General features: G+C 46.1%; 1 protein-coding gene across 8 annotated transcripts in view; it reads right to left on the bottom strand.

The window, feature by feature from the left end:
* Positions 1 to 1,800: 1,800 nt before the first annotated feature.
* Positions 1,801 to 24,405, bottom strand: part of SEC31B (SEC31 homolog B, COPII coat complex component) — a 33,063-nt gene continuing 10,458 nt past the window's right edge. For 7 of the 8 annotated variants that reach the window (XM_067001060.1, XM_067001058.1, XM_048069198.2 and 4 more), the window contains 19 exons: positions 23,836 to 23,997; positions 21,745 to 21,897; positions 20,762 to 20,992; positions 19,159 to 19,233; positions 18,474 to 18,557; positions 17,420 to 17,528; positions 16,826 to 17,004; positions 16,032 to 16,158; positions 14,778 to 14,923; positions 13,973 to 14,146; positions 13,169 to 13,357; positions 12,117 to 12,327; positions 11,387 to 11,713; positions 10,681 to 10,719; positions 7,762 to 7,814; positions 6,376 to 6,522; positions 5,831 to 5,947; positions 4,405 to 4,476; positions 1,801 to 3,650 (listed from right to left, as the gene is read on the bottom strand). In XM_067001060.1, the coding sequence (XP_066857161.1) occupies positions 3,471 to 3,650; positions 4,405 to 4,476; positions 5,831 to 5,947; positions 6,376 to 6,522; positions 7,762 to 7,814; positions 10,681 to 10,719; positions 11,387 to 11,713; positions 12,117 to 12,327; positions 13,169 to 13,357; positions 13,973 to 14,146; positions 14,778 to 14,923; positions 16,032 to 16,158; positions 16,826 to 17,004; positions 17,420 to 17,528; positions 18,474 to 18,557; positions 19,159 to 19,233; positions 20,762 to 20,992; positions 21,745 to 21,897; positions 23,836 to 23,997 (2,775 nt within the window). In that variant the 3' untranslated portion in view covers positions 1,801 to 3,470. The remainder of the gene's footprint in view (positions 3,651 to 4,404; positions 4,477 to 5,830; positions 5,948 to 6,375; positions 6,523 to 7,761; positions 7,815 to 10,680; positions 10,720 to 11,386; positions 11,714 to 12,116; positions 12,328 to 13,168; positions 13,358 to 13,972; positions 14,147 to 14,777; positions 14,924 to 16,031; positions 16,159 to 16,825; positions 17,005 to 17,419; positions 17,529 to 18,473; positions 18,558 to 19,158; positions 19,234 to 20,761; positions 20,993 to 21,744; positions 21,898 to 23,835; positions 23,998 to 24,405) is intronic. The other variant, XM_067001061.1, reaches the window with a different exon arrangement.

Below are 24,405 nucleotides of genomic sequence, written 5' to 3' on the forward strand. Positions count from 1 at the left end.
CACTTTGGGAAAGGACTTTGTGGGGACTCACACTGCTCCCTCAATAGAAGTTAGTGCAAGCATTATCTTCAGAGCAAGTGGCTTTACAAACAAATACTGCCTAACAATCTCTGCCCCTCCAGCTCCCCCAAACACACACAAGCCTAGCCTACAGACATGATGTTATCTGCAACGGGATTAGAGCTCTGTTCTCCATGCCCAGGGATCCCTTCCTCCTGCCCCCCAATTCTTTGTCAAACCGAAGGCCTTCTCACCCAACAGAAACAGCAGCGCAGGGATGCTGCAGCAGCATGTGCCCACATGGCAGGAGGCACGGCCGACGGGCTGCTGTCTGTAAACCAGAAGCTGTTAGCAGCCAGACAGCGCTGTACCTGGAGCAGTGCTTTCCAACTGCACCTCCGAGGCAGCAAACAGCACTAGGGCCACAGAGACTGAGGCTTGGCCTCCAGCCTCTCCGAGCCCCTCGAGTAGGTCCCCTCACTACCACCTGCTTGGTTTCCATACCTAGAGTTTTAGGGACAGTGCTCACTGGAATAAACCTGAAATGGAACTGAGCAATGGGGGGACAACGGGGACAAGCAGGAAGGACTAAAAGCAAAAGCAGGGTAAGTAGGCAGTCTCTGCATGAACCCAGGGATAGCAGGTGCAGTGCGTGCTGGAGGAAACTGAAGGCAAATGCATCTGAGAAATAGATGGAAAAAATCCTCATTTCTCAGTGGGACAAGTGGCCTGAGTTAAAGCAAATGGGCTGGACTGCGCAGGGTACCACAACTAGATCCAGAAAAGCAGAATCCAAGGGTCACAACACAAATGCAGCCCTTGAAAATCAGCTTACATCTCCCCCGATGAAGCAGAGCTAGGAGGCCACAGTGGTTGCTAACTGCTCGCACAGCACTGCAAGGCTCCCCTACACCTGGCATTTGCCCCTGCAAGCAGAATTTAAAAAGGCTGTTTTTCCCTGAATGTGTGTATTGTGTCCCTAATAGCCCAGAACCCTCATAAACCATGGTCCCTTCCCAACAGTGGCCAAATCTTCCCCCAACCAAACAGTGTTTCTCAACCTTTATTTCCTCCCAAGTCATCCCAATCCCAAGACAGGTAATACAGTCTTTCGTACTTCAGTTTCATGTCTTCTGACTGGCTGGCCTGTACAAACGTAATAGCTAGCCAGCTAGGCAACAATTTTTTATTTTGTTTTTGATTCTTCCCTCTTTATCTCAGTACCATTCCACCTCAGCCTTCATACCTTCTTAAAAACTTAGGTGAAATCAGCTAACAGATTCAGAAGTTATTAACTGGTGGCAAGAACTGCCAATTCAACGGTATAAATTTGATTTCCACAAAGAAGGTCAGATCCTCCTGCTAGTTCAAGTGGCATGGCTTCAGTGGCATAACGTTGGCTTCTAAGAGAAAAGGATCTCATCAAGGGCTCTCTTTACTTACTTCCTTCCAACTTCTGATGCCAAGTGTAAAATCCCCAACACCACTGTGATTCCCCAGGGGAACCCCAGCATCCCAGGGACCTTCTTGTATGTGATGCGGAAGGATAGTAATAACTGAGGAAGGTGTCTTAAAGAACAGTTCTCTGATCCTGCAGCCCGGTGGAGCAGGTAAGACCTGAAGTCTCAAACCAGGATGTTTACTGCCCACACCCGCAGAGCCCATGATCTGGTTTGCCCCACATCATTTTTTGAGCTGAGAACTCAGTGGGAGGCCCTGAAGACTGAGAGAAGTCCCCCTGTAACCAGACGTGACAGGCAACTGCCTTTAGGCCCAAGCCTATGAAAAAAGCTGGAAGCATCACAAAACACAGCTTTTATTTCACTGTTCCGTAATCTTTCAGTGCATCAAAGTGCAGCAATAGAAACAGAACACAGCAGCAACAAGGAGGCACTTTGACCTGGAAAGGAGAGGATGAGACATACCCTCTCCCTCCCTTCTCTGATTCCCCTCCCTCCTAAGTCCCATGGTAGAGCAGGCTGATCGGTGTAAGTCACTGAACCACAGACCCACGATGGCATTACCACTCAAGCAGCAAGCAGAGGAAAGCAGGGGCTGGCTGCAGCCAAACATTGGGAAGAAGCCTCGCTCCCAGCTAGGGTCCAAGGATTGCACTGCCCAGCTAGCATGAAAGAGGGTGAGAGAGGAAGACAAGGGAGGAGGAACAGAGGGAAAGACACAAATGTGCCCTAAAATCCCATCTACCTTCCCCGATTTCTTCTGCAGGACAGATATGCTTCATTCATTTATTTTACCCCAGAGGAAATGCCACAGTGATGAGAAGCTTCAGTACAGCCACGTCCTTGGGACCTGACAATGCCTCCTCCTGCAGCACATTTCTACCAGCATGATGCCAAGGGGCCTTTGAGAACCACCTTCACACATACCCATCGCCATAGGCAGAATGAACACACCACACTTGGAGCAACGAGCTGTCTCCTCCTGCTTGCGTTTGGGTCAGTCTGGGTAGCTCCAGGGGATACTTAAAGGGACCTGTACAACCCCTGCTGCTTCTAAAGCCCTTAGACTGTCCAGAAATCCCAATGCAGGAAGCCTTTAGATAACACCAGCTGGCAACAAGCCAACCGTGCCAGCATAAAGGAAGTGAAAAAGGCCAGCCAGCCAGTGCAGCTTTTAGCCCGGACACACAATGCTGCTGGCTCAGGGGAGGAGCACACAGAGCAGCCCAACTTGTCAGCATTCCTGAATGGGAGAGTCCCAGGAGCTGGAAGGGTGAAACCAGCCCTGGGTCTGAAACAGAGGCTCAAGCCTACAGCTTAAGGGGGGAAAAGGGATACTGGATAGCGTGGGGACAGTTGGGTTTCCTGTTTACCCTCTAGAAGAGAGGGCTGGGTGAAGAAGAAAGAGAGAACCAAAGTTAGCCCAGAGCAGGCCTGTAGTAAGCCGTAGTTGTAGCAGGTATGGGAACAGAGGGGCAAGAGGTAAGTCAAAGATTAGAATGAAGTTAAAGGAGGAACCAGAGGAGAGATCCTGACTGCAGCCCAATGGGGCAGGGACACCACAGCTTAGGTCCCAAGGGAGCCCAGCTGTCACTGAGGCAGCAGGGAATAGAGCCCGAGGTGCCAGCCCTGTTTGTCTCTTACTGAAAAGCAGCGCCAACCTGGGAAGGAGGAAGTTTCCCGTTTGTGCTGGGGGAACAGGGAAGAGGAGACTACACAGAGCAGTTCTGGGGGGAATCTCTGTGTAACCTGGAAAACCTGAAATTGAGAGCCCTGGGTTGGAAAGTAGCTTTGGGGGAATAGCAGGGAGAGAACAGCCTCCAGGAGACCCACAGCCCAGTGGGCTGTCTGGAGAGCAGATGGGGCCAGGCATGCTGGCTCAGCACAGTTCCAGGCGCTGGCACAGACTTATTTCTCCAGAGTCAGAAGGAGAGTCCACAGCCTGCAGCACATCGACAGGTGAGGGAGTCCACCAGCTCTCATTGTGCACTGCACCAGCTGCTCCGCACCTTATACATTCAGCTTGCCAGCAATGGTCATGAGGACTTTCAGGATGGGCATGAAACTGGACACCTCACTGAAACTGCTGCTGCTCACCACCTGGGTGTGAACCAGGAGACCCTGTTGGTAGTTCCTAGCTTCAATGCAGTGGGCAATCTCATGGAGACCCATGAGGATGGTTGGAGAGAGCTGTGGGAAGGGAGTAGAAATGAGTCAGAATGCCCAGCACTGTTACACAGGCCCCCACCTCCCTCCATACCCTTCCCTCCTGCTCTCCACCTAATCCTCGCGAAACACAGCACCTACACAGCCAAGCACCGGCAGGAGAAATAGCCTGCTCCCTCCTTCAGTTTCCCAGCCCATAACAAACATTAAACCAATACCCAGGCTGGGTTATAGTGAATGCAGATCCTAAGTAATGACATTTCAGCATTAACTGAATATTTGATATATTTGTGGAGGTCAAAGGTCCATCTAGCACAGAATCCTGTCTCTGTTCAGGCATAATATGGACACTCAGGGAAAGAATATGTTACAAGGATTCTTCCCTTGACTGATAACCCTCCAGCAATTGGCATCAGCTGTTTCAGTTTTCCAAACTGGAGGTTACACTAGATTCACACTTAATAACCACCGCCAAAACATTCCTTTACAACTGCCCATTCCCATCTGGAACCTGTCTATTTATCAGTATACTTCCTGGGGGAAAAGCACCCTGCAAATACCTCCCCAGCTTTTCCTTACATTATCTCTGGGCCAAGGTTAAGGAAAAACATGTATAAGGCAGGCTGGATTAAAGGAACATTGTAAGGTTTGGCAACCCCTAGCTTTCTTAAGAGGATATGTGCTGGAAATACTGAGGCGGACACCAAGGCCCACAGCCCAGTACAGAGGTGGGATCAGGAAACGGACTCGATCACAGGGAATGGTGGCACCTACTTACCGCCTGCTCGCGGAGCTTCTCGTACAAAGTTTCCAGCCGCTGCAATGCATCCTCCAGCTTTCTTCGAGTTTTCTAAAGTGAAATAGGCAATGCTAGCTCTGCCAGGGATTAAAACCCACTGCTTCCAGTATCAGTTTGCTCTTACTCAGCCCTCCCCTCTATTCTTCCCACAGCACCTTGCATTTCAACGGCATCACAACCTCTGCCAGACAGATTACAGCCAGAGACTGTGATACAACCAGCCACGACCTCACTGTGCACATATTTACGCACATGTTCTCTTCCCAAGACAGGAATTTTTTCCCATTTCTCATCTCCCAGCCTAGACATTTCTCCCTTTTAACAGTGTTTGCAGACTACAGGACAGAGCAACTATCAGAAAGGAGGGATTATACTTTCTACTCCAGGCAGCCACCAACAAAAGGATCTGAGTACTGACAAGAGTACTGAAGATCTGGTGGGACTGACCACACTGGGGTCCCACCGTGGATAATCCACTCACAGGTACATTATCATTATACTGTGGATAGAAATACCTGTCTCTGGGCAATGCTGGGACAGGCCTGGCACGCTTAGGAGCTCAGGTGCATTGTATTGCTGTACCAATCCAGCCACACAACTTCCATGTCAACTTAGAGCTAGAGAATATTAAGCCCAAACCACAGGTCTTTCCATCCCTGCAGGGAACCTTTAGGTTATCTCCCAGAAATTGCCACACACACTGCACTCCCAGGATGCACACAGCAAACATGCTGAAACTACTGTTACACACAAGCTGTCTGACTCCAGGGTAGTTTGACAGTCAGGGCTCAGTGCTTTTCCCAACACCTACTAAGTAAAGTCACCTGGAAGGCTTCACAGTAGCCCCAAGGTCTGGGAAGACCTTACAGCCTAACATAACATGATGTGTCAAACACCGTTTTGCTTCTGAACACAGCCTGGCCTGATACATTCATGCTATGCAGCACACGTGCCAACAGCCTTCCAGGAGCTGGGATGGAGAAATTTCAGTGACTCAGACACAAAGATCGTCTGGCTTTCTCTCTCAGCCAGGATATCTCAGCCTTTCCCTTTAAGCTCTGAGGATGGCTGGCAATACCAGCTCTGCAGAAACCATCTGCAGATCAAGCCAGTGAAAAAGGAAGCTGAATTAGCTGGGTCATTCCTTCTGCTTTCCTCAGAGAAAAGAGCCAGGAGGACAGAACCATTGTTCCAAAGAGGCAATGAGAAGTACTGGATAAACACTAGAGAATACATCTCAGATCCCATGAGATGGACAATCCTATGGCCTAAATGAAGGAGGCAGAGATTAACTGGCTAAATGGAAAAGACTCTCCCTCTCTTACTGTGACCAAAGAAGAAAGTACATAGCAGTCAAACATCAGTGAGGACAAAAAAGCCAAAGGACAGAAAAGGGAGGACTTACTGGATCAGTGGCAATAGCAGAGCAGCGTTGCACCAGCCCTTCAAAGGTGGTCTTCAGCCCCTGGTGCTCAGGAGGCAACTCCTTCCTCTCAACTCTCTCTGCAGGTAGCTGGTGATACTGCCAGAGACAGAAGCAGCTGAATGAATACAACAGGAGCATGAAAGGCTGGAGCAGACAGATTCCCCTTCTGCAACTATGAACAGAAAGAATTTCACCCCTTGGCAAATCCAGAAAATACCTGGAAGCACTGAGTTATATTATCATCTTCAGACTGCAGTGCAACTTCAGGCCCCTGTGGATTCCCAACTCTCAGCAGGCTGACAGCCTGTCTGGCCTCCCTCCCTCCCAGCCATACCCAGGTGTCATTTTCCACCCTGGCAGCAATTCTAACTATTCCTCTAACACTCAGGCAGAGATACGTTACAAGGACAAAGGAGCAAGCATAAGCCCTGCAGCTGCCAAGCAATAAGAATCTCAAAAGCCAAGTTGCTTTTCTACTTGACAAGGAGCTGGTGGCTGGGGAACACCACGCTTTCCCTGGATACCTGCAGGCTGCCTTCCTTCGGTGCTCCTGGAGGTGACTGGCCAGATTCCTGCAACCTGGAGAGCGAAGGATGGATCCCTTGCGGCTCACTGGGAAGGCTCATTACTGGAGCTGTGATGGGGGCTGGAGGAGTAAATTTCTCAGGCAACTGTCAGCAAAAAAAAGAAAGATTAAAGAAAAAAAATCACACACAAAAAAACAAATCCAAGGAAGAAGGGTTGATTACACTCTCAACAGTCAAATTCAACATCCTTTCTAACTTGCAGAGAGCCCAGTTCTCAAGATGTGTAACACATCCCTGTTCTTTCAAGCCCCCGGACTCAAGAGCATGGGGCCCTTCCTCTTGCATCCTAGATGAACAGCCAAAGCAACAGCAAGAAAACCCCTCTGGAATTGTTCAATCAAAGAGATCCGTTGCCCCTGAAAGCACTGGTCCTCAGAAAGCCGCCTTGGCTCTGCGACGGCACGAGTCCTGAATGTAGAGATTAGCAGCAGTAAAGTGTCCAACAGAGCAAGTGTTGAAGAAAATCCCACGACATGGGGGGAGAATCCTCTTGCAAACACTTCATCGTGCCCCTGCTAAGCCAGAGAGTCAGGATAGATTCACTCTGACAGGGCTAGATCAAAAGGAGATGGCTTTAACAAGAGGCTAATCCTGTTGTAGTGAGCACAGCCTGAAGCAGGTTCCCAGCTATGCTGCCAGAAAAAGGGCGAGAAGTCTCTTCCAAGCTAAAGAAGAGGAGTGGGGGGCGGGAATGGTGCCAAAGAAGCTTCTCATTGCACCTGCCAGCAGGCAGCAGTAATAGAAATGGGGTACTGAGAGCATTTGTTGCAAAATAGCTCAGCTTACAGGTCCTCCGGTGCATTCACTACAAGGTGGAGAGCAGCATGGCAAACGTGGCACACAGCTCAAAGCTAAACCTGTCCCAATTTCTTTCAGAAGGTCCCATCTCAGCACCTAAGGAAATTCACTGTGGGTCTCACCATGCTGAGGGGAAATGCTGCCCCCAACAGTCAGGTGTTAATTTAGCACGATCTTTCAAGCTGCATCAAAAAAGGTGTGTGGGCAAGGGGATAAGATTAAATCTGCATTTCTAGCAACAGGTGACTGTAGTCAGCCTGGGAAGTACTGAGAGAAGATGCAGCACCACAGACAACATAACCATGCTACAAAACAGCCACCCTGGATAATGGTATGTGATTTTGGATGGCAAAGAGTCAAGGTGATTTAGACTGCAATCCGAGTATTGCGTATCGTGCAGGACTGGGCAGATCAACATGGAATGAGAGGTGCTAAGTGTGACAAGGAGCAGTTACAGGAATGCATCTTTTGCATGCAGCTCCCTGGCTAAAAGACAACCAACACATATTCTAGTCAAAAGCTTACCTTTTTCTTCTGAAGGCCTCCTCTTACAGATGGATCAGTCCAAGATTCCTGAGCTGTCAAGAGAGAGAACAACACACAGATGTCACACTTGGAGAAGATGGCCACAGCTGCAATTCATGGTTTGGAACTCCCATCAGCAAAGGGCCCATGTCTCTAACTCCCCCATCACTGCACCTTCAAACCATTTCAGCTGAGGAATTTGAGGCTCAGCTCACAGACCCAAGAACTGCTCTTGATTTCCTTTTGCTTTCTTAATGACATTCTGAGCATCTGAATATGTGCACAGGCTTCATGAGGTGACATCTGATCAGATTGTCCTGGTACACCTTTACACCCACACAGAAAGCCTTTTCTTCAACTACCTGAAGACTTCCACATTCTGCATAGGCTGCAGAAGTCAGCCTCAGAGTCAGGGCTGGACATTGGTCAGGACCTGCGTGTGGAATCAGGGATTTCCTGGGGTTCCCCAAACCGAGAATCTAGTGCTGTGGTTATGTAGCAAAGGCTACTCTATAGGTGAAAGGGTTTCTCATGAACACTTACAGGAGTGCCTCACTGTGGAAGTCCACAGCGGTGCAGGTTACTGTGATAGGGGAAGACTTTAGAGGTAGGTTGAAATTTTCCCTTTCCAAAAGGATACCCAGAAACAAAGCTTACCAAAATTTGCTGGCTTCCCACCTAGAAAGGAACAGACTTGGCCAGCAAATTTCTTGGGAGCAGAAGGGTGTCTCAGCAGAGAGTCAGTGGTACCTAGCCCTGAACCCCACACTAGGTGATTAGAAATCCATCAGACCACACGACATCAGAAGACCTTCAACCACGCTTCGTTTTGCTACAGCCAAATTCCAACTACCTTGTCTATGGCTGTCTTGTAAGGGTACCTGGATCTCTAGACAAAACCCCAGTGCTTCTTTTGTCACACCAGTATTAATAACCTCAGGCCCACAAGATGGGAAGAACCTGTGAGAAAGTGGCATAATTCTATGGGGCAATATCAAAATTGCTGGAGCTCAGTGCCACGCTTAATGAGCCACTGATCCTCAACTGAGCTTTAAAAATCACAGGGGAAAGATGCAAAAGGTGCTTCATTACTTTAATTACCTTTATTATTAAAACTCTGGCAGCCTCTTTTTGCCCTCCCTTTTCCCATGATTTCAAGACTCACTCTCTGATGAGTTTGGATCAGTAGTTTAATTAAGTTGGCACTTATTTCTAGCTTGGGGATTCTGTGCCCTAGAACTCTGCTGGCCCCCACCGAGCTTGTGGCCTAGCAGTCCCTGGCACTATTCCAGCCCAGTGGCACTTTGAATCCTCACAGGAAACAGCTATTTAAATTATAGTCTTTAAGCCAGGCACTTAATCATCAGACACGAGACAACAGGAACTTGCTGCATTTTGGTGGGATAAAACCCTGGCTATCTTGCCTCTACTACTTGTGAAAGACAATTTCTCAGCAACCCTGAAAAGAACACTCCATAGCAGCAGTCTCCAGCAATGCCTGTCCTAGAAAAAATACAACTGTCACAAGATGAAGTCAGGGATTATCCTAGCCAGACAGGAGATCAGCCAACACGTTACTGTCCTTCACCCTGCCCTTGATGCTCACCGAGAGCATGGGATTTCTACAAGCAAAGATCTCTCTTCACTGAGCTAGTGAGAATTTCTCCACGAGCTCACGTTCAGGAGTTTCCAAAGGAAGTAAGTCTGGCTAGATTGAGTGATCCTACAGTCCCTTTCCAGGCTAAAACCAGTACCCATCAAAACCAGGGCAATAGCAGGCAGGAAAGCACTCTCAGGGAAGCCTATCTGCACTGCTGATCCAGGCACGCCATATACTCCCCAAGAAAACTAACTGAGGCTAAACGTTGCCAGGAGAAGCAAACTTCCCAGCAGTGCATTCCCACAGGGCATCTTCAGCCTGAGGAAGTGTTTGATATCCTTGCCTTGGAATATGCTTTAACAAGCATTGAGGCCTTTTGTTTCCCTGCTGAATGGACAACTCCCTTTCTGGAGTCCTACTCTACACAGTGCGGCTTGCTAGGTGGTAGAAGTGGGTACCCAGTATTCAGATTTCCTAAACAAAGCTGAGCCTCCCTGGATACTACTTTGTGCCTGGCAGATGGTCTTTGGCACAAGCAGCCACTGTGCAGAGCCACCCCACTAAGACATCAAGCCTTACCCACTGACAGCACAGACTGGCAGATGCCTATTTTCTGCCATCAGTGAACCCCAAGGAGATACATCAGTACGAAGCACCAGTCTGAAAAGCTCTACAGTCCAACTTCTCCCCAGAAGATGGAGATTGACACTCAAACCTTGTCCTGTAACAAAAGCCAAGAGGACTTTCTATTTCCCCTTGGAACAGAGCCCCCAGATTCTGCTTGGGAAACTGTTCCATCACTGCCCATGTGGGAGCCTCACCTCTTCCAGCCTACCTGGGGAGAGCACAAGCACAAGTAAAGCCATGCACAAGGCTGGGAGTGTAACAGGGAAAAAACATGAGATGCGTTACAGCCACTGGCTTGTTCCTTGTCTAGAGAAGCAAGAAAGGAGCAGGGGCTGCTCCCCTATCCTGCTGGCCCAGCAGCTGTGCAAAGGGACACAGAGACTGAGAATACTCTAATCCTTCCAGGACTGGAGGCAAGTAGAGAAGGAAGAAGTCTCTGTCTTCTGTACCCAAACTCATCGGTAATAGCACAGTGTTTTCATTTCACTTGCAATATCCTCAACTGTCACTAGTCCTCAGGACAAGTATATCCACTATCATAGTTGCACAGCTCTCCAGACATGCAAGGAAACAACAAACAGCAACGAGCAGGCATGCATGCATGCATACTAAACATGCACACACACCCCACATTTCACTGGAAGCAGCAACATTGCCTCCCCCACAGCTCTGGAGGCTTCTCTGTGTACTACCTGCATGATCCATGCGGGGATCTAGCCAAGGGAAGAAACCTGAAAATCAAGGCAGGGTGGGAGTCATCATCACCAACAGCTTTTACTCAGCAAGTAATATTCCTGGACTACTATCCCTGATAGCTTTTCGGAAGGAACTTGCACAGCCTTAGTACACTGTAGAGAGGAAACCAGAAGAGATTCCCTGGCAAACATTTTATGGCAACAGGAAACAATGAGGAGAATCAGAGCACAGCACACAGGAATTTTATCTTGAAGCTAGGCAAGGGGCATCCTATGGACAAAGAACCACCGCCTTGCTACCTCAGCATTTCAAATGTACTTTTCATTTAAGTTACATAAGCAAGGATAAGATCAACAAGCCTTCCACCAATAATTCCCCAGGAACTACCACCCTTTCAGTCAGACCAGATGCCTCTGGAGTGAATGATGACTCAAGGCTGCACTGGGAACCTGAAGAGACAGCATCTTGTAACCACAACCTGGGGGACAGAGAAGCCGAACAGCCTGACTGAAACTGTCATCACTGCTGTATTCCACCACCACAGCAAGCCTCAGCACAATGAGCCTGTAAGGGTAGCCTCAGAGAATCCCACATCTAGCCTTTAAGGCAACAGACCAGAGCTCAGAAGGCCCGTGTCCATTATGTACTGCAAACTGCCTCCAGGAGTGTCCAGGACACGCAAGTCACCCGAGCAGTACTTACCTGTGGGAGGAGGAGGAAGGCTGGCTGCTGGCAGGGGCTTAGTAGATGGAGCTCCAGGACCACCCTGAGGGTAACCCATGTTCATGGGGCAGCTGAACGGTGCTGAAGAGAAACCTAGAGGAGACTGGCTTGCCACAGGGAAAGGAGAAGCTGCAGGAAGCTGAGACGATGGGACCGAGGCTGGAGTGAAGAGGGCAGGTCCAGGTGGTAGAACACCAGGAGATGTCATGGGCATGGACTGTCCTGACAGAGGAGGCTGGCTGGGGAAGGAAACAGGACCACCAGGTCTGGCTGCCGCTGGGCTGTATGGCTGAGACTGTGACAGAGCTACAAATAAGAAAAAGTGCATCAGCATCACTCGTTCCGTGTTCAATCTACTCCTGGTGCTCTCCTTCATCCTAGTAAGTCTTCCCTTCTCCAAGCCATGCCCCAGTGTATCCATGCCAAGCGTATCCCCCATAACCCAGGCTACATCAGTAAAACCTTGCCAAAAAGTTAGCAGTGGCTCCTGGATCCCTATATATGCTTAACAACAGTGGCAGTGCAGCAACAGTTACTAGAACTAGGTATGCCAGAAGTGCTGAGAAGCTTCTCTGACAGCTGACTTGTTCTTTTTAAGTACAACAGACCCGTGAGAAAGAGGTAAAGCAGCCATCTCTGCTGAAGGTTTTGATCTATGAAAGTCTACAGAACACCTGGAGAACAGACACAACTATCAGACAATGCTTACCTGGCCCTGAAGCTGTCGCTGGAACCATGCCCAAGTTGTACTGTGGGTATGGGGGCCCTCTGGAATAGACTCCTGTTTGCAGACCAGTGCTGGCCTGGGGGGCGGCAGCATGATGAGGTGTCACGGACAACGCTGACACTGGCTGAGGCGCGAAGAGGGAAGGCACTGAAGGCTGAGGAGGTGCCGAAGGGGTAAGTGACTGATAGCTGGGCTGCAGTTACAGAACAAAGGACTTTGAAATGGCTAAAGGAGTCATATAGGACACATACATAGAACAGATGTACTTTCTATCCCTGTCACTTCTCAGGCAAGAGATGCTGCTGCTTCTGTTAGTGCTCTGGATGGACTGGATCAAAGGCCTGACTGCTACCTGGAGCACAAAGGACCTCCCTCAAACCATCACTGTGTTTGGCAGGAGAAGGCAAAGAGCACAAGTCTGGGTGCTTCCTTCTCTGCTGGCACAAGACTTGATGACCCTCTCTTCCTTTCCCACCACATAGCTTACTCTAGAAGCTGGGAAACACACTCTTCAGAGTATTCCCAGGCTTTCACAAGGATTTGCCCTCAGGAACCAACTTCCACATAGTCACTTCCTGGAAGCAAAACCAGAGGAAATAATGAAGAAATAATGAAGTAAAGGAAACTGGACGCAAAACTTCTTGAAAACAGTTTTCTTGAGCAAGGAACTGAGACGAAGCCATACTGCACTAATTCTACTGACATCTGAGGGTGAGGTGGCACAGGAGAGTGAATGACAGCCCTCTTTTCCCTCAGTATGTAAGATCTCAGACTCCATTAGAAGTTGCAGTGGATCACTGCACTTGTAGCAGTCTCCCTCAGTGACTAGATGTGGGTCAGGACTTTGCGAAAAGAAGCCATACAACCCACTTGTGCATTATCAAAGAGCTTGTGTTTGCTTCAGGGAAGAATATCACTGATGAGATCCTCAACGCCTGCAGTCTGCACCATCTCATATTACTTCACATGCCTTCGCCAACCCAGCAGCCTTCCTCCCTCTCCCCAAGCCATGAGCACTTGAATTTAAGGCCTACCTTCTCTGGATGTTTGGGACCTGTTTTGCGGGCCGCTCCTTCAGGGGTGGAACCCCTCTTGGCTGCTGGAGATGTTTGTTTAATGACACCTACATTGACACGAGTGTAGGGGAAAGGGGGTGGCTGCTGATCACCCACGTTCCCTCCTTGAGCGTGGAAGAGACGGTCTCGGAGCTGTTCGATCAGGAGCTAAAACAAACTATGCGTTAGGAAAAGTGCCTTTAGAGCCTCAAATGGAAGCTACTGGGGTGGTATTCAAAGCAGACCCTGATCCAAAGCACCGAGCATCAGCCTGCAAAGCTAGCCATTTCTACAGTAACCACCAGGAAAAAAAAACAACACAAGTGACAAATTCTGGGACTTATTCCCTCACAGATGAGGTCTCCCTGATCCTTCTCACAATCTTTAGGGTGTTCTCTCCCCAGCCCCCACTCTCATTTGACCACTGGACAGATTTGCTTCAAACTACAAGCTGGCCTCCCCATTCCCTTTTACCACCTAGAATCAGAAATAGACACAGCTTCCCCGGAAAGCTACTTCCCAACAGTGCTCTCCAGGAACCTTATTACATTTTTTTTTTTAGTTTCCTTCCTTTTCCCCAAATCAAAGGCACTACAAAGAAACAAACAAATGATGTCAAATGCCATGGTCTTAGACAAAAAAAACGAACCTCTACTCTCAAGTTACCATAATGAAGGTAAAACCCTAAGTCCTGATGCAAGCCAAAACCCAAAGCTCTCTTGTGGAAAGTATCATTTTTCCCCTTAGAGTAACCTTTCACACAACAACCTGTTTCTCACTTACCTCTTTAGAGCTGTTGGGTAGGTAATCCATTGCGGCTGCCAAGCATCCTTGTGATGCCAGGAGACTGGCATACTGGGTGATTCGCTCTGCCAAGACAGGGCCTGGTGCTGGTCCTGCTGTGCCTCGGAGCATCTCAATGGACCTGCTCAGCACCATCACCTTCTCCACGAGATCCTGAACAGGCAGGGGGAGGGGGAGAAATGGACCATTCAGAATCTGGTTTGCTTTACTGGCCCATTTCACACTGAAACAATGCCAGATGGCTCTTCCCTTTCAGCTGAAATCGGGTCCAACATGAACAGAAATTACTCCGTTTGGCACCAGACATTACCACTGATGACCATTTCTTCAGGTGCACTTTATGGAGAAAAACAGTATCCAGAACACAAATCCTGACATAGCTACTTCTACACTAAGGGAAAAAAGAAAATCAGAAACCACAAGGAAGTTCCAATCAGCTGTGATCTTTTTACTGAGAAATTATTCCTGTAACTCTAGGAGTTACAAGATATCAGCTTGGTAGAGAAAGGATTAAAACCATACCAGAAGAAATTCACTAGAAAAAACTACTACTGCTGACAAACAGACCAGAATGTTCTCAGTTATTCAAAGCTCCTCCAACTCCTAGAAATCAAAGTAATGGTTGTATCTATACAACGATATATGTATTGCTGGCTGATGACTGGGAGGAGCCAGCTACTTCTTTTGGAAGCCAGCTACTCCGCACTTGATGTGATGATGCAAACAGATTAGGGTTACCAGACTGGCCTAGAGAGAAGTCAAACCAACATCATAGCACCTGTACCTGCAGGGCAAGGGGTGACGAAGTCTCATGGTTTTTTACCCAGCATTCCACCAACCTCTCCACATTTCCTGACGAGATATAGCAGAGGCAGGCATCATTGGACAGGGCTGCATCTCCCTCTGACTCTAGGCGGGCACCCAGCATGTCTACAAAGGAAGAAACACAGCCAACATTTAACACTTAGTTTTTGAAGAGCTCATAAACACCAAGGCTCCTCTCTTACTCTGGCTTGGAATGAAAAGATGTTGCCAGCTTTTGATCTGAACCTAATTCTGGGTTAACACAGAAAAATTGGCATCATTAAGGAATACCAAAGTCAATTCGTTTGAAAAGAGAAGTCATTTCTTATACATCTATCAATTCTTGTATGTCTGAGGTATAAAAGGGAAAACCCCTAAAAATAGCAGATTAAATTGGCAAAATCTCCAATGCTCTTTTTCCAGTAAGGTGTGGATATCTCCCAGCAACAGTTGTGTCCAGTATCAGAGACCATAAGTAATCTGGTAGTTATCAATGTTCAGCAAAAGCTAGGAGATAAGCGTGACCTGCAGCTATCTCACTATCGCCACTGCCAGGGCAACTTTCCTGCCCTATACTTTGGTCTGTACTAGATGGCCTGTTTTCTTGCATTTCAAGTTATGTCACCTTACTCATATGAAGTGCTGGCACTTCTCCAACAGAGCTTAGCCATTCCTGTCAGCCAGGTGCTAGTTGCCAGCTAAGTAACATTTCTTCAGGTTCAGTCACTAGATTGCCCCTTAACTTTACCTTATCAGAACAACCCGCTGCTGAGCATGTTTGGCTTTTAACAGGCTTGAGAAAACTACTGAAGCTGTCAGTCATTAACCCATCTCTGAGCTTAAAGGGGAGGGGAACCTGCTGGACAGAAAAACCCCTTCCAGATGGAGTGAAGCCACCTGACCTTCTACTGTCAAGGAAATCCCTGTCTCTGCAGAATAAAATAATAAATATGACGCTCTTAGTAACTCAGCCTGTTGCCTGTTCTGTTTTTTTTTCCAAGTTATGGATTGAGGTGACAGGAAATACCAGCACGTATCATTTTAAACCCTAACTGTCAGCTACAGTGTACATAATTCATTCTTCTAACTTAACAGTCCACACTTAAGACTTCCAGCTAGCTGTAATGAGTAAGAAGTGCTTTCCTTCCTCAAATGTGTCTGCTTCTTAGGGTAAGCAGTCCAGAAACGCCCTCCCCTAAGGAATATCTTATCAAAAGATAGCAACACTGCATACCACAGAGCTGGGTATAGTCCTCATGCTTTGCGTATGTTAACAAGATGGCCAGTGCCTCCTTCCAGCTCTGTAGATCACACGTGCAAACGATATCTTGCCACTTCTGCTGCACAACGGAGGACAGCAGCTGTGAGGAAAAAAGAAGGCCTGTCAGTGACTGAAAACTAAGATATACTGACTGCTCAAACAAGTGTATTCACAGGGACAGCTCACTTCCAGACACACTTCCCAGTATGCAGCAACCACCTCACTGCACATTAAGTTCCACCAATCCCAGCACTCCAGTGTTAACAGAAATTGATACCTGATGCCTCCAAAGAAAGAGAAAAGCCCAACAAAGCACGAAGATGAAAGCATTCACACTAGGCAAGACTAAAGATCTGCATGCCCTGTTTCAGAGCAGCTAGTACTGATGATTGGGAATACAGTGCTGGACTTTGGCAACCCTTGTTATGCCTTTTCCAATCCCATTAGGCTATTAATAAGCCAGGACTCTCCTAGCTGGGCTAGGGGAGCAAAGGGGAAATATGCTCAACAGGTTACAGGCATGGGGAGCTGAGGCAGAAACTGGTAAATGAAAAGAAAGGAACAGAGAACAGACGTTCTAGGTGGGTAACAAGACAATGTCATAAAACTATCGAGAGATCAGAGTAAATGTCTAGCCAAGAGGAGATAAACAGATTCTGCTGACATTCCACTTCTTGCCAAAGCATTTCCATATATATTCAGACAAACATCTGCCATGGTATTACACACCTTCCCCTGCTCAGTGGGTAAACAAAACTGTCACTAACCAGGGAGAGTTTTGTCTTCCGCTTGGCAAAGTAGCGCTTCTGGGTCTCCTTTAGGAGGTTCTCCCCACCAGCTATAGCTAAGACGATGGCGTCAGCAAAGCGCTCTGCCCGCATGCACAGCTCCACCGCACCCTCAAAGTTCCCCAACAAAAGAGCTTGGCTGATGAGTCCATCTGTATCTACAGAGGTGAGAAAGCAGAGTCAACTCACAGGGGCACCATCCAGATGCATTGATCATGCATTTTAAAGAGCAGACAGTAAAAAACAATAAAACATATGGAAGTCCAGCTAAAGGAAGATCTAGAAACACAAATCAGGTTTTGCAGTTAAACAAACAAACAGACCCACCGACTTGACAGTAACTCTTCCATCATCTAGACAATTCTCTTCCACTTTTAACAGGTCTCTTATCTGTGAAAAGTATTTTTTTGCACAATGCTGAGAGATGTTGCATGACAGTAGGGTGCATCATGTGTTTTAAAGGTATCCATCTGCTGGAGTGGACCAAATTCTTCCTGGTCCCTAGAGAATTTTATGGTTTACCCTCCTCCCATTATCTAAAGACAGCAGAAAAAAAGCCTTCATATAGTATACCTTCTGTGACAGGAATCTCCAATGCGCTTATATTCTGTGGGATGAGGTTGTCAAAAAAGGCTGAAGAGGAGGAAACAGCAGCTACATCATCACTGGTATTTATCAAAAGCTGTGCAAAAAGTACAAGAGGTTACTTTATTCATTGAACACAGATTCTGCCCAAAACAGTTTAACGGTTTACAGGGTGGGGTGGGGCTGCTCTTCATTTGGTTGACAATGCTCATATAAATCTGATTTCAATTTGGAAATCCTTCATGCCTCCTGTCAATGCACTACCAACATGCACAGTTTCACCGAGGTAGCAACAAGAGAAATGTGGCTATTGACAAAGCTTAGGAGACTTGATAGTGTAAGACAAGCAATGACAACAGTATTGCTGGCCAGCATTCGTCTACTCAACTGCCAGCAAGCTGTACAATTTTGCATGGAGCAGGGACAAGCCCAACAAGGGATACCTGTAATTAATAGGCAGGACCACAGACATGCTTGGTGCTTGATGGGAATGCATGATACAAGTGTTACTACTAGAATACTTCAACAAGTGTTTAAGGCTTGTGAAGATTACTAATTTGAGAATAGCAGCTTTAGATTCCTTAGAAGAACAAAATTACAGAAGATGCTGAACCAGGCCTCGGAAGGCATGTGAAGCTGGACATCCCGAAATCATGAAAATACATTTCAAAGGATAGAGGTGAAAAGGAAAGAAATGCAAAAGAAATACCACAGCGGAAGCTTCACAGAGGAAATCCAGAACTGTAGCATGAAGTTAAGCTGGGCTGAGGCTAAGTCTATCACTGAAGAAATCAGCACTGGTGAAGCAAGCCTTCTTGCAGGGTTAACGGCCGGGAGTCCGTCTTCATCATTCGCTGATTTGTTTTAAAGCCAGAAGGGACCACTATGATCGCTTAGTCTGACCCTGTGAGGGTCAGACAGGCCTGTGAACTGCCCTCTGCGATTCCTGCATTGAGCCCAACAACTTGTGGTTGGAATTAAACCTTCCTGTTCATTCTGCCCTCCGCTGCTCTCCAAGACTGGCAAGATGTACAGGACATACCTGATCTGACTGTGCAGTGTTTGCCTCATCGGCCTCAGGAAGGGGCTGTTTATCTGGGATCCCATTGCTCAAACATGAGGCGATCTAGAAAAGTAACAGACATTCACTGGGTGAAGCCCCTGTTAACATTAAATGCATGAGTAGCAAAGCCACCAAGTGACTGACAAGTCCCAGACAACTCCCCTGGCTCTTTCACCTGTTTGAAAAGTTCCACCTCTCCCTATTCCTCGCTGGCCACCCAGCAGAGGTCATTTATCCTTTTCAGAGCATTGCCCGTGGTGCTGCAAGAGTCACCCCCTGCAGTTCCAACAGCACTATGCCAGACTGCCTTCATTTGTCATCTTCTTTCTGGCTGAGGAACTCTGAGATGCAGAGAGCTGGATACTAGAAGCAGCTCTCACAACTGTGCTGCTGTTATATGCTCCTTTGAGCACCAGTGACTGGCAGTAAGATAACAGGGCTCAAGATCCCTTTGGTCTGATCCAGTGAAGCTACTGTTATACTCTTACAAGTTCCCACATTCACTTTTTAATGGGGACTTCAGGTGCCCCTCAGCTGAAATTTCATACATTTTGGTTCTTTGTGTGCTGCGAGAGCACTCACTCAGTTCCAGCAGTGACCCTACAACCTTCCTGCAGCAGCTTTAGTCCTGTAAAGGTTTCTCTGTATTGAAAGACTCCCTTACCTTTTTTTGCAGATCCTCTTTACTGTAGCCCAGCAGCTTGAGGAGTTTAGTCCTGGATTCCTGCTCCAGGTTCACCTGAGTCACAAAGGACAAAGAAAAAGGCAAGGAAAATGTGTAAAATCCGAGACGTCTACACACTGCCAATGGCTGGCTACTTCTAGCAGCAAAGTCTATAGCTCAGCTTATAAATAAAGAACTCAACTATGACAAGTACACCCAGTGAATACCATAAGTCTATAGAATTTAAGGTGATAAAAAGGGTGAAATTCAAGTTCTATCATATAGTTACAGTTAGGTGCAACCAAGAGTCAGGGCTTCATATAGTTACAGTTAGTTGCAACCAAGAGTCAGGGCTATGCCTTTGTGCATATTTAGTACACTTGGTCATTAATTCTCTGGATGGTCCAGGATTTGCTAGGCTAATCTCTGTGCAGAGTCAATGGACTGATCTGACTCTTGATGAAACTGGGTGGTTGCCTGAACTGCTAGCTGGCTTCACACAAAAAAATGTAGTTAACTAGTTGTTACAGAAGGTCTCTGGATGGGGATTTCAGACAGTCCCAGAGTTGCCCACAAGCTGTACACAGCCTGCTTCATATACACTACTTGTATGCTTTAATGAGTGATTAATGTCTTGCAAGGAGAACCTGGCTGTTTCATTAAGTCTTCCAGGCAGTTCCTACTATAGAACTGAACAATCTGCACATAGATAAGACACTTGTAAACAGTTGGTAGAAACTGTTCCTGCAGATGCAGGAATGTTCACACAGGACATCACGCATCTTTTGTACAGAATTAAGGTGTTTTGTTTGTAGTTTAAGAAAATTAATAGCAGTGGGTCTTGCCTGTCCTGGAATTGTCTCATAGGACCACGGGCATTCCAAATTATAAGAATTCAGCAGAATGACGGTTTGAGGTATCTCATCCAACGCTGATGAGGACATTGCTGGAAAGACCCTTGCGACAAAGACTCTTGTTACCACCTAAACAGCAACTGCCCCCCCTGTTCAAGAGCCCAGATTCTCCATCCAAATGTTATGCTATGGAAAAGATCACAGTATTTCCACAAAGACAAGCAGGCTGCCTGTGAGTGTCTATAAAAAAAACTACCAAGGATAAGCCCAGCCTCTCTAGAAAGAGAGGCTCTCCTCACCACCAAACTCTTTCATAAGTAAGAAATTGCCAATGAAACCATCATCCTATGTAGTGCTACAGGCAGTCCTCATGCTGCCACAGATCTTTGCCTCATTACTGGGGAATATCATTACCCATCTGGACTTTGCCTTGAGAAATAGTAATGGTAGAACCCCACGGGTAGTAGATATAACTCGGACTTGGGTCGAGACGAGAAAATTCTGTTTAGCATCTTGACAGGAAGCCCAAACCAATCCACTGAAAAGACCATTCCTATGGGAAAATAATGCAACCTACAAAACCTCAACTGCCAAACTTTCTTTTAGACAAGTAATTAACTAGCCAATTCAGTTTGATTTTATATCTTAAAGAACAGGAATATAAAAGACTAGAGAGGAGCATAACCAGCAAATTTCACTGAAGGAATGTGGAAGAAATAACCTCTGTGCTCCACCCACAGTCATTCTACCTTCAAGAAGTTCCATAGGTTCTCATCAAACTGCAACTTGGCTGTCTGGATCTTGCCCTTGCAGTAATCAAGGAGATTTCCTGACTGCAGAGCCATCTGCAGTTCTCTGGATCGGAGCAGGAATTCAGTTTCAGTAGTGACTTGACTGATGAAAACCTGGTGTGGGTAAGTCTGCTGCATTTGCTGCCCAGGAGCTTTGGTAAGACCAAAGGTAATCAGTTTTCCTCCAAACTGAGAAAGAAAAAGAGACAAAGTAAATATTTTTATAAAAAAGGTAAAAACACCTCTCTTAGCTCTTCATTTAGCAAGGCAGACTCAAACTCCAGCTGTGATCACAAGGAACCCAAAGTTTCACTTGCATAGATAGCAGGAACACAGAGGGAGTTCCCATCAGAAGCCCTTCAAGCTGAAGAAGCCGTAGTTCCCACTGATAATGAAGACACTTGTGTATGTGCTGTCAGACACGGCCAATTGCAAATGCCAGAAAGGCGGAGGAAAAAGTACAATTTGGAACTGTTTGTTCTTTTCTGACATGGAGAGGCAGGCTGCAACGATGAAAGCCATCATGCAAATAGCATGTACTAGACGGACAGAAAACAAGTAAAGACAGGCTAAAAGAAAAATCCAGAGTTTTGATCTAAGAGGAGAGAGGGGAAGAAAATTAAATACTTGGATAGAGAGGAGAAAGACAGGAGAATGGAAATGTATGCCACAGCCTATAAGGACAGTATGAGTCTTTCTTAGCTCTGTTAACTCCTTCTTATAACCTCGCATTCTCTGCTACAGGACTCTTTCATGTTGGAAATGTACCTGAATGTTGAGCAAAAAAGCTCCCCTATATGGGAAACCACACAGTGCCTTAAACAGGCACTAAAACAACTAGCAGCAGGAAGATCACAAGTTTTCACAGAGAAAGAAAGGGACTGCATTACTAGAAGACACAGTCTATTGCATTTTCAGCTAAGTATGTTCTATTCACTTACTGCAAATGAAACGCCCACAGGTCTGCGAATCCACTTTGGTGGCTTTTTTAATGGTGGAATCAAAGTGGTCTGAGCTACTTGCTCAGGCACCTGCAAAGGAGGAAGGATCTGTCCTGTGCCAAAGGGATCCAGGTTGTTGAAGGAGGAAGAGATCTAGAATCAGATGGAGAAAGCGATAAGATACAATTCAATTCTGGTCTGTATGGAGCAAGTACAAAAATATACTGCTAATAGTTACGCACCATGCTGATGAAGAAAGAGACTATTACAGCATCTCTTCCTGAAGTATTACCAAGTCCAATGTAAGATAAACGGAATTTCTAAACAGTCCTAGAAATGATTTCTCAAGAAAACTTCACCTTGAGAGACTTTCAAGCAAGTTTCCTTAGCAAGGCAAAAAATCCCTAACAAATACTGCTTGGCTTAGCACTCAACTCATAAAAACAGGAATTACAAAATGACTTGTTTTATGCAAGACAGTGACAAAATATGGTCAAAAGTTGTCAACTTATTTCTTGTATTGCTCATAAAGGAATGCTGACTCCTTTTCTGTTGCTTGAATCTTTCAAATTAGTTAGTTTTAAGGACTGTCTCAAGCTTTTATAGGACTTTAGTGAGGCTGGTGAAATAACCTCTTCAGACTTTATTGCCTAGACAAGAGTATGTCAGAAGTAGCCTCTGATCTGGATTTCTGATGTTTAGGGAGTTGGTGAGCATATATACAATGCTGTTCACAAGCATTCTTTATTTTTAACATCATTGGCATAGATTTGGTGTTAGCCAAGGATAACCCTGTTCAAGCTTGACAGGATCACATGGCATAGCTCCAAAAGACCTCTGACTCACATACCTGAAAGGAAGCAACACAAGGCTGGGCTAGCTAAGGTTGCCAAACAAAGGATCCCATGCAAGACCTACACGTTTTGTCTTTTAAGTCAAAACGTGAAACTAATTCCAAAGAAAAAGTATTTCCTGAGGGAACAGCCTAAACTTATAGATTAATCATCCTAAACCTTAAAACAAACAAGCCAACCACACCACAAAACTAACAAGGTACTAGTACCATCAACCTCCAGGTCTTCAGAGTTTCTGCCCTGATACCATGGAATCCAGAGGAAAAATACCACCTCTTAGTCATGAACTTCCAGCCTCCATAACTATCATAATTTCCTACTTTTGTTCATCTATGAGTTACGCTACCCACACTTCACAATTGGAGAATAGTAGGAAGTGTGATGCATGCACATGGAAAATGCACAGAAAGAAAGTTTGCCATGGGTTAAATAAATCCTTAATCTCCTACTGCTGTTGCTTTGTAAAGTGTTCTTTGCTTCTTGCAAATCCTATGAAACTGAACTCAATCAGCTGTAAATGACTATATAAATAAAATTAATCCAGCTCATAGGTATTCTCTTAAAACCTGTATTGCAATGAATTTGTTGGCTGGGAGAGAGGGTGGGAATTGAAAGACTAGACACCAGATTAAAAATAAAATTTCAGGCTACTGATTTTTAATTCGTTCAGAGTTTGCCCATCAATTCAATGTCTAAATAACGGGTTTCAGTATCAAAACATTAACCTGCTCCATGTTATAGTTAATTGACTTAAGGAGAGTTGCTAACTGTGGCTTATAAGCCACTTTTAGAAATTCTCTTATGAACTAATAAAGAATAATGTTCTGTATTAATTCGTATCAATGTATTTAATTTTAACCTAGTGACAAGCTTGTTGCTCTAACAGTTGTGCTGCTTTATTTTTATTCTAGCAATAATAATCATTATATATATACATATATATAACATCAAAACTATATTTGATCTTTGTTTTCTTTACACACTAATGAATTTTACTAGACACACTGAGATACCTCTTTGTCAGAAGGCAACACAGTCCATTTGTGTCTAGGTGGGTATTAAATCCTCAAAACAGGCAGCTTCTGATTCCCGTACCATACAGCTATATGTCCCAGTGGGTGTGACTGACTGCATTCCCTAAAAATCATACTGTTACAATGGTGTGCTTCTAATGCTCTCAGAAGTCAGGAGAGTAACTGCCAATCCCTCAAGACAAAATACATTCACGGGACTTTACCTTGTCAGCCTGTGTCTTCTGCTGAGCTTCTAAGCTCCCACCCATAACAGAATAAATGTTGATCCATCCATCAAAAGTGGCAGCAGAGAAGACTGAAGGATTCCTAGGACACCACTGGACATCAAAGCACCACTGACTCTGAATAGGTAACTCATAAACCATCTATCACAAAAAGAGAAGACAGAAGCACACAATATAAGAATAGCCCTCTGCTTTCCCCAAATTACTTGCCCACAACAAGCGTGTTAGACTTATTTACATACCACCATTGTATACAAGTCTTATATTTTAGCTTGAAGGATACATTTGCAACAGAGTTGTAATGCACAGAGCCCAAACAACAGAAGGCCCCAGAAAGCTGCTGAACAATAGGGTTCTAATTGTAGAGCAAAACTGACTTGTTACATTGGGATTTTGTTCTGCTTTCTTAGTACTACTGTATCAGAGTGCAACAGCATTGTCGCACCTGCTGCTAACCACGGGAGACACACCAGAAAACAATGCAAGAAAACCAGAAGCCAATAGGCAAGAAGGTGTCACGATCAAGAATGTGTAAACAGAAAGGATAGT

This window comes from Anser cygnoides, chromosome 7 (assembly GCF_040182565.1).
Source record: "Anser cygnoides isolate HZ-2024a breed goose chromosome 7, Taihu_goose_T2T_genome, whole genome shotgun sequence".
NCBI classification, from domain to species: Eukaryota; Metazoa; Chordata; class Aves; order Anseriformes; family Anatidae; genus Anser; species Anser cygnoides.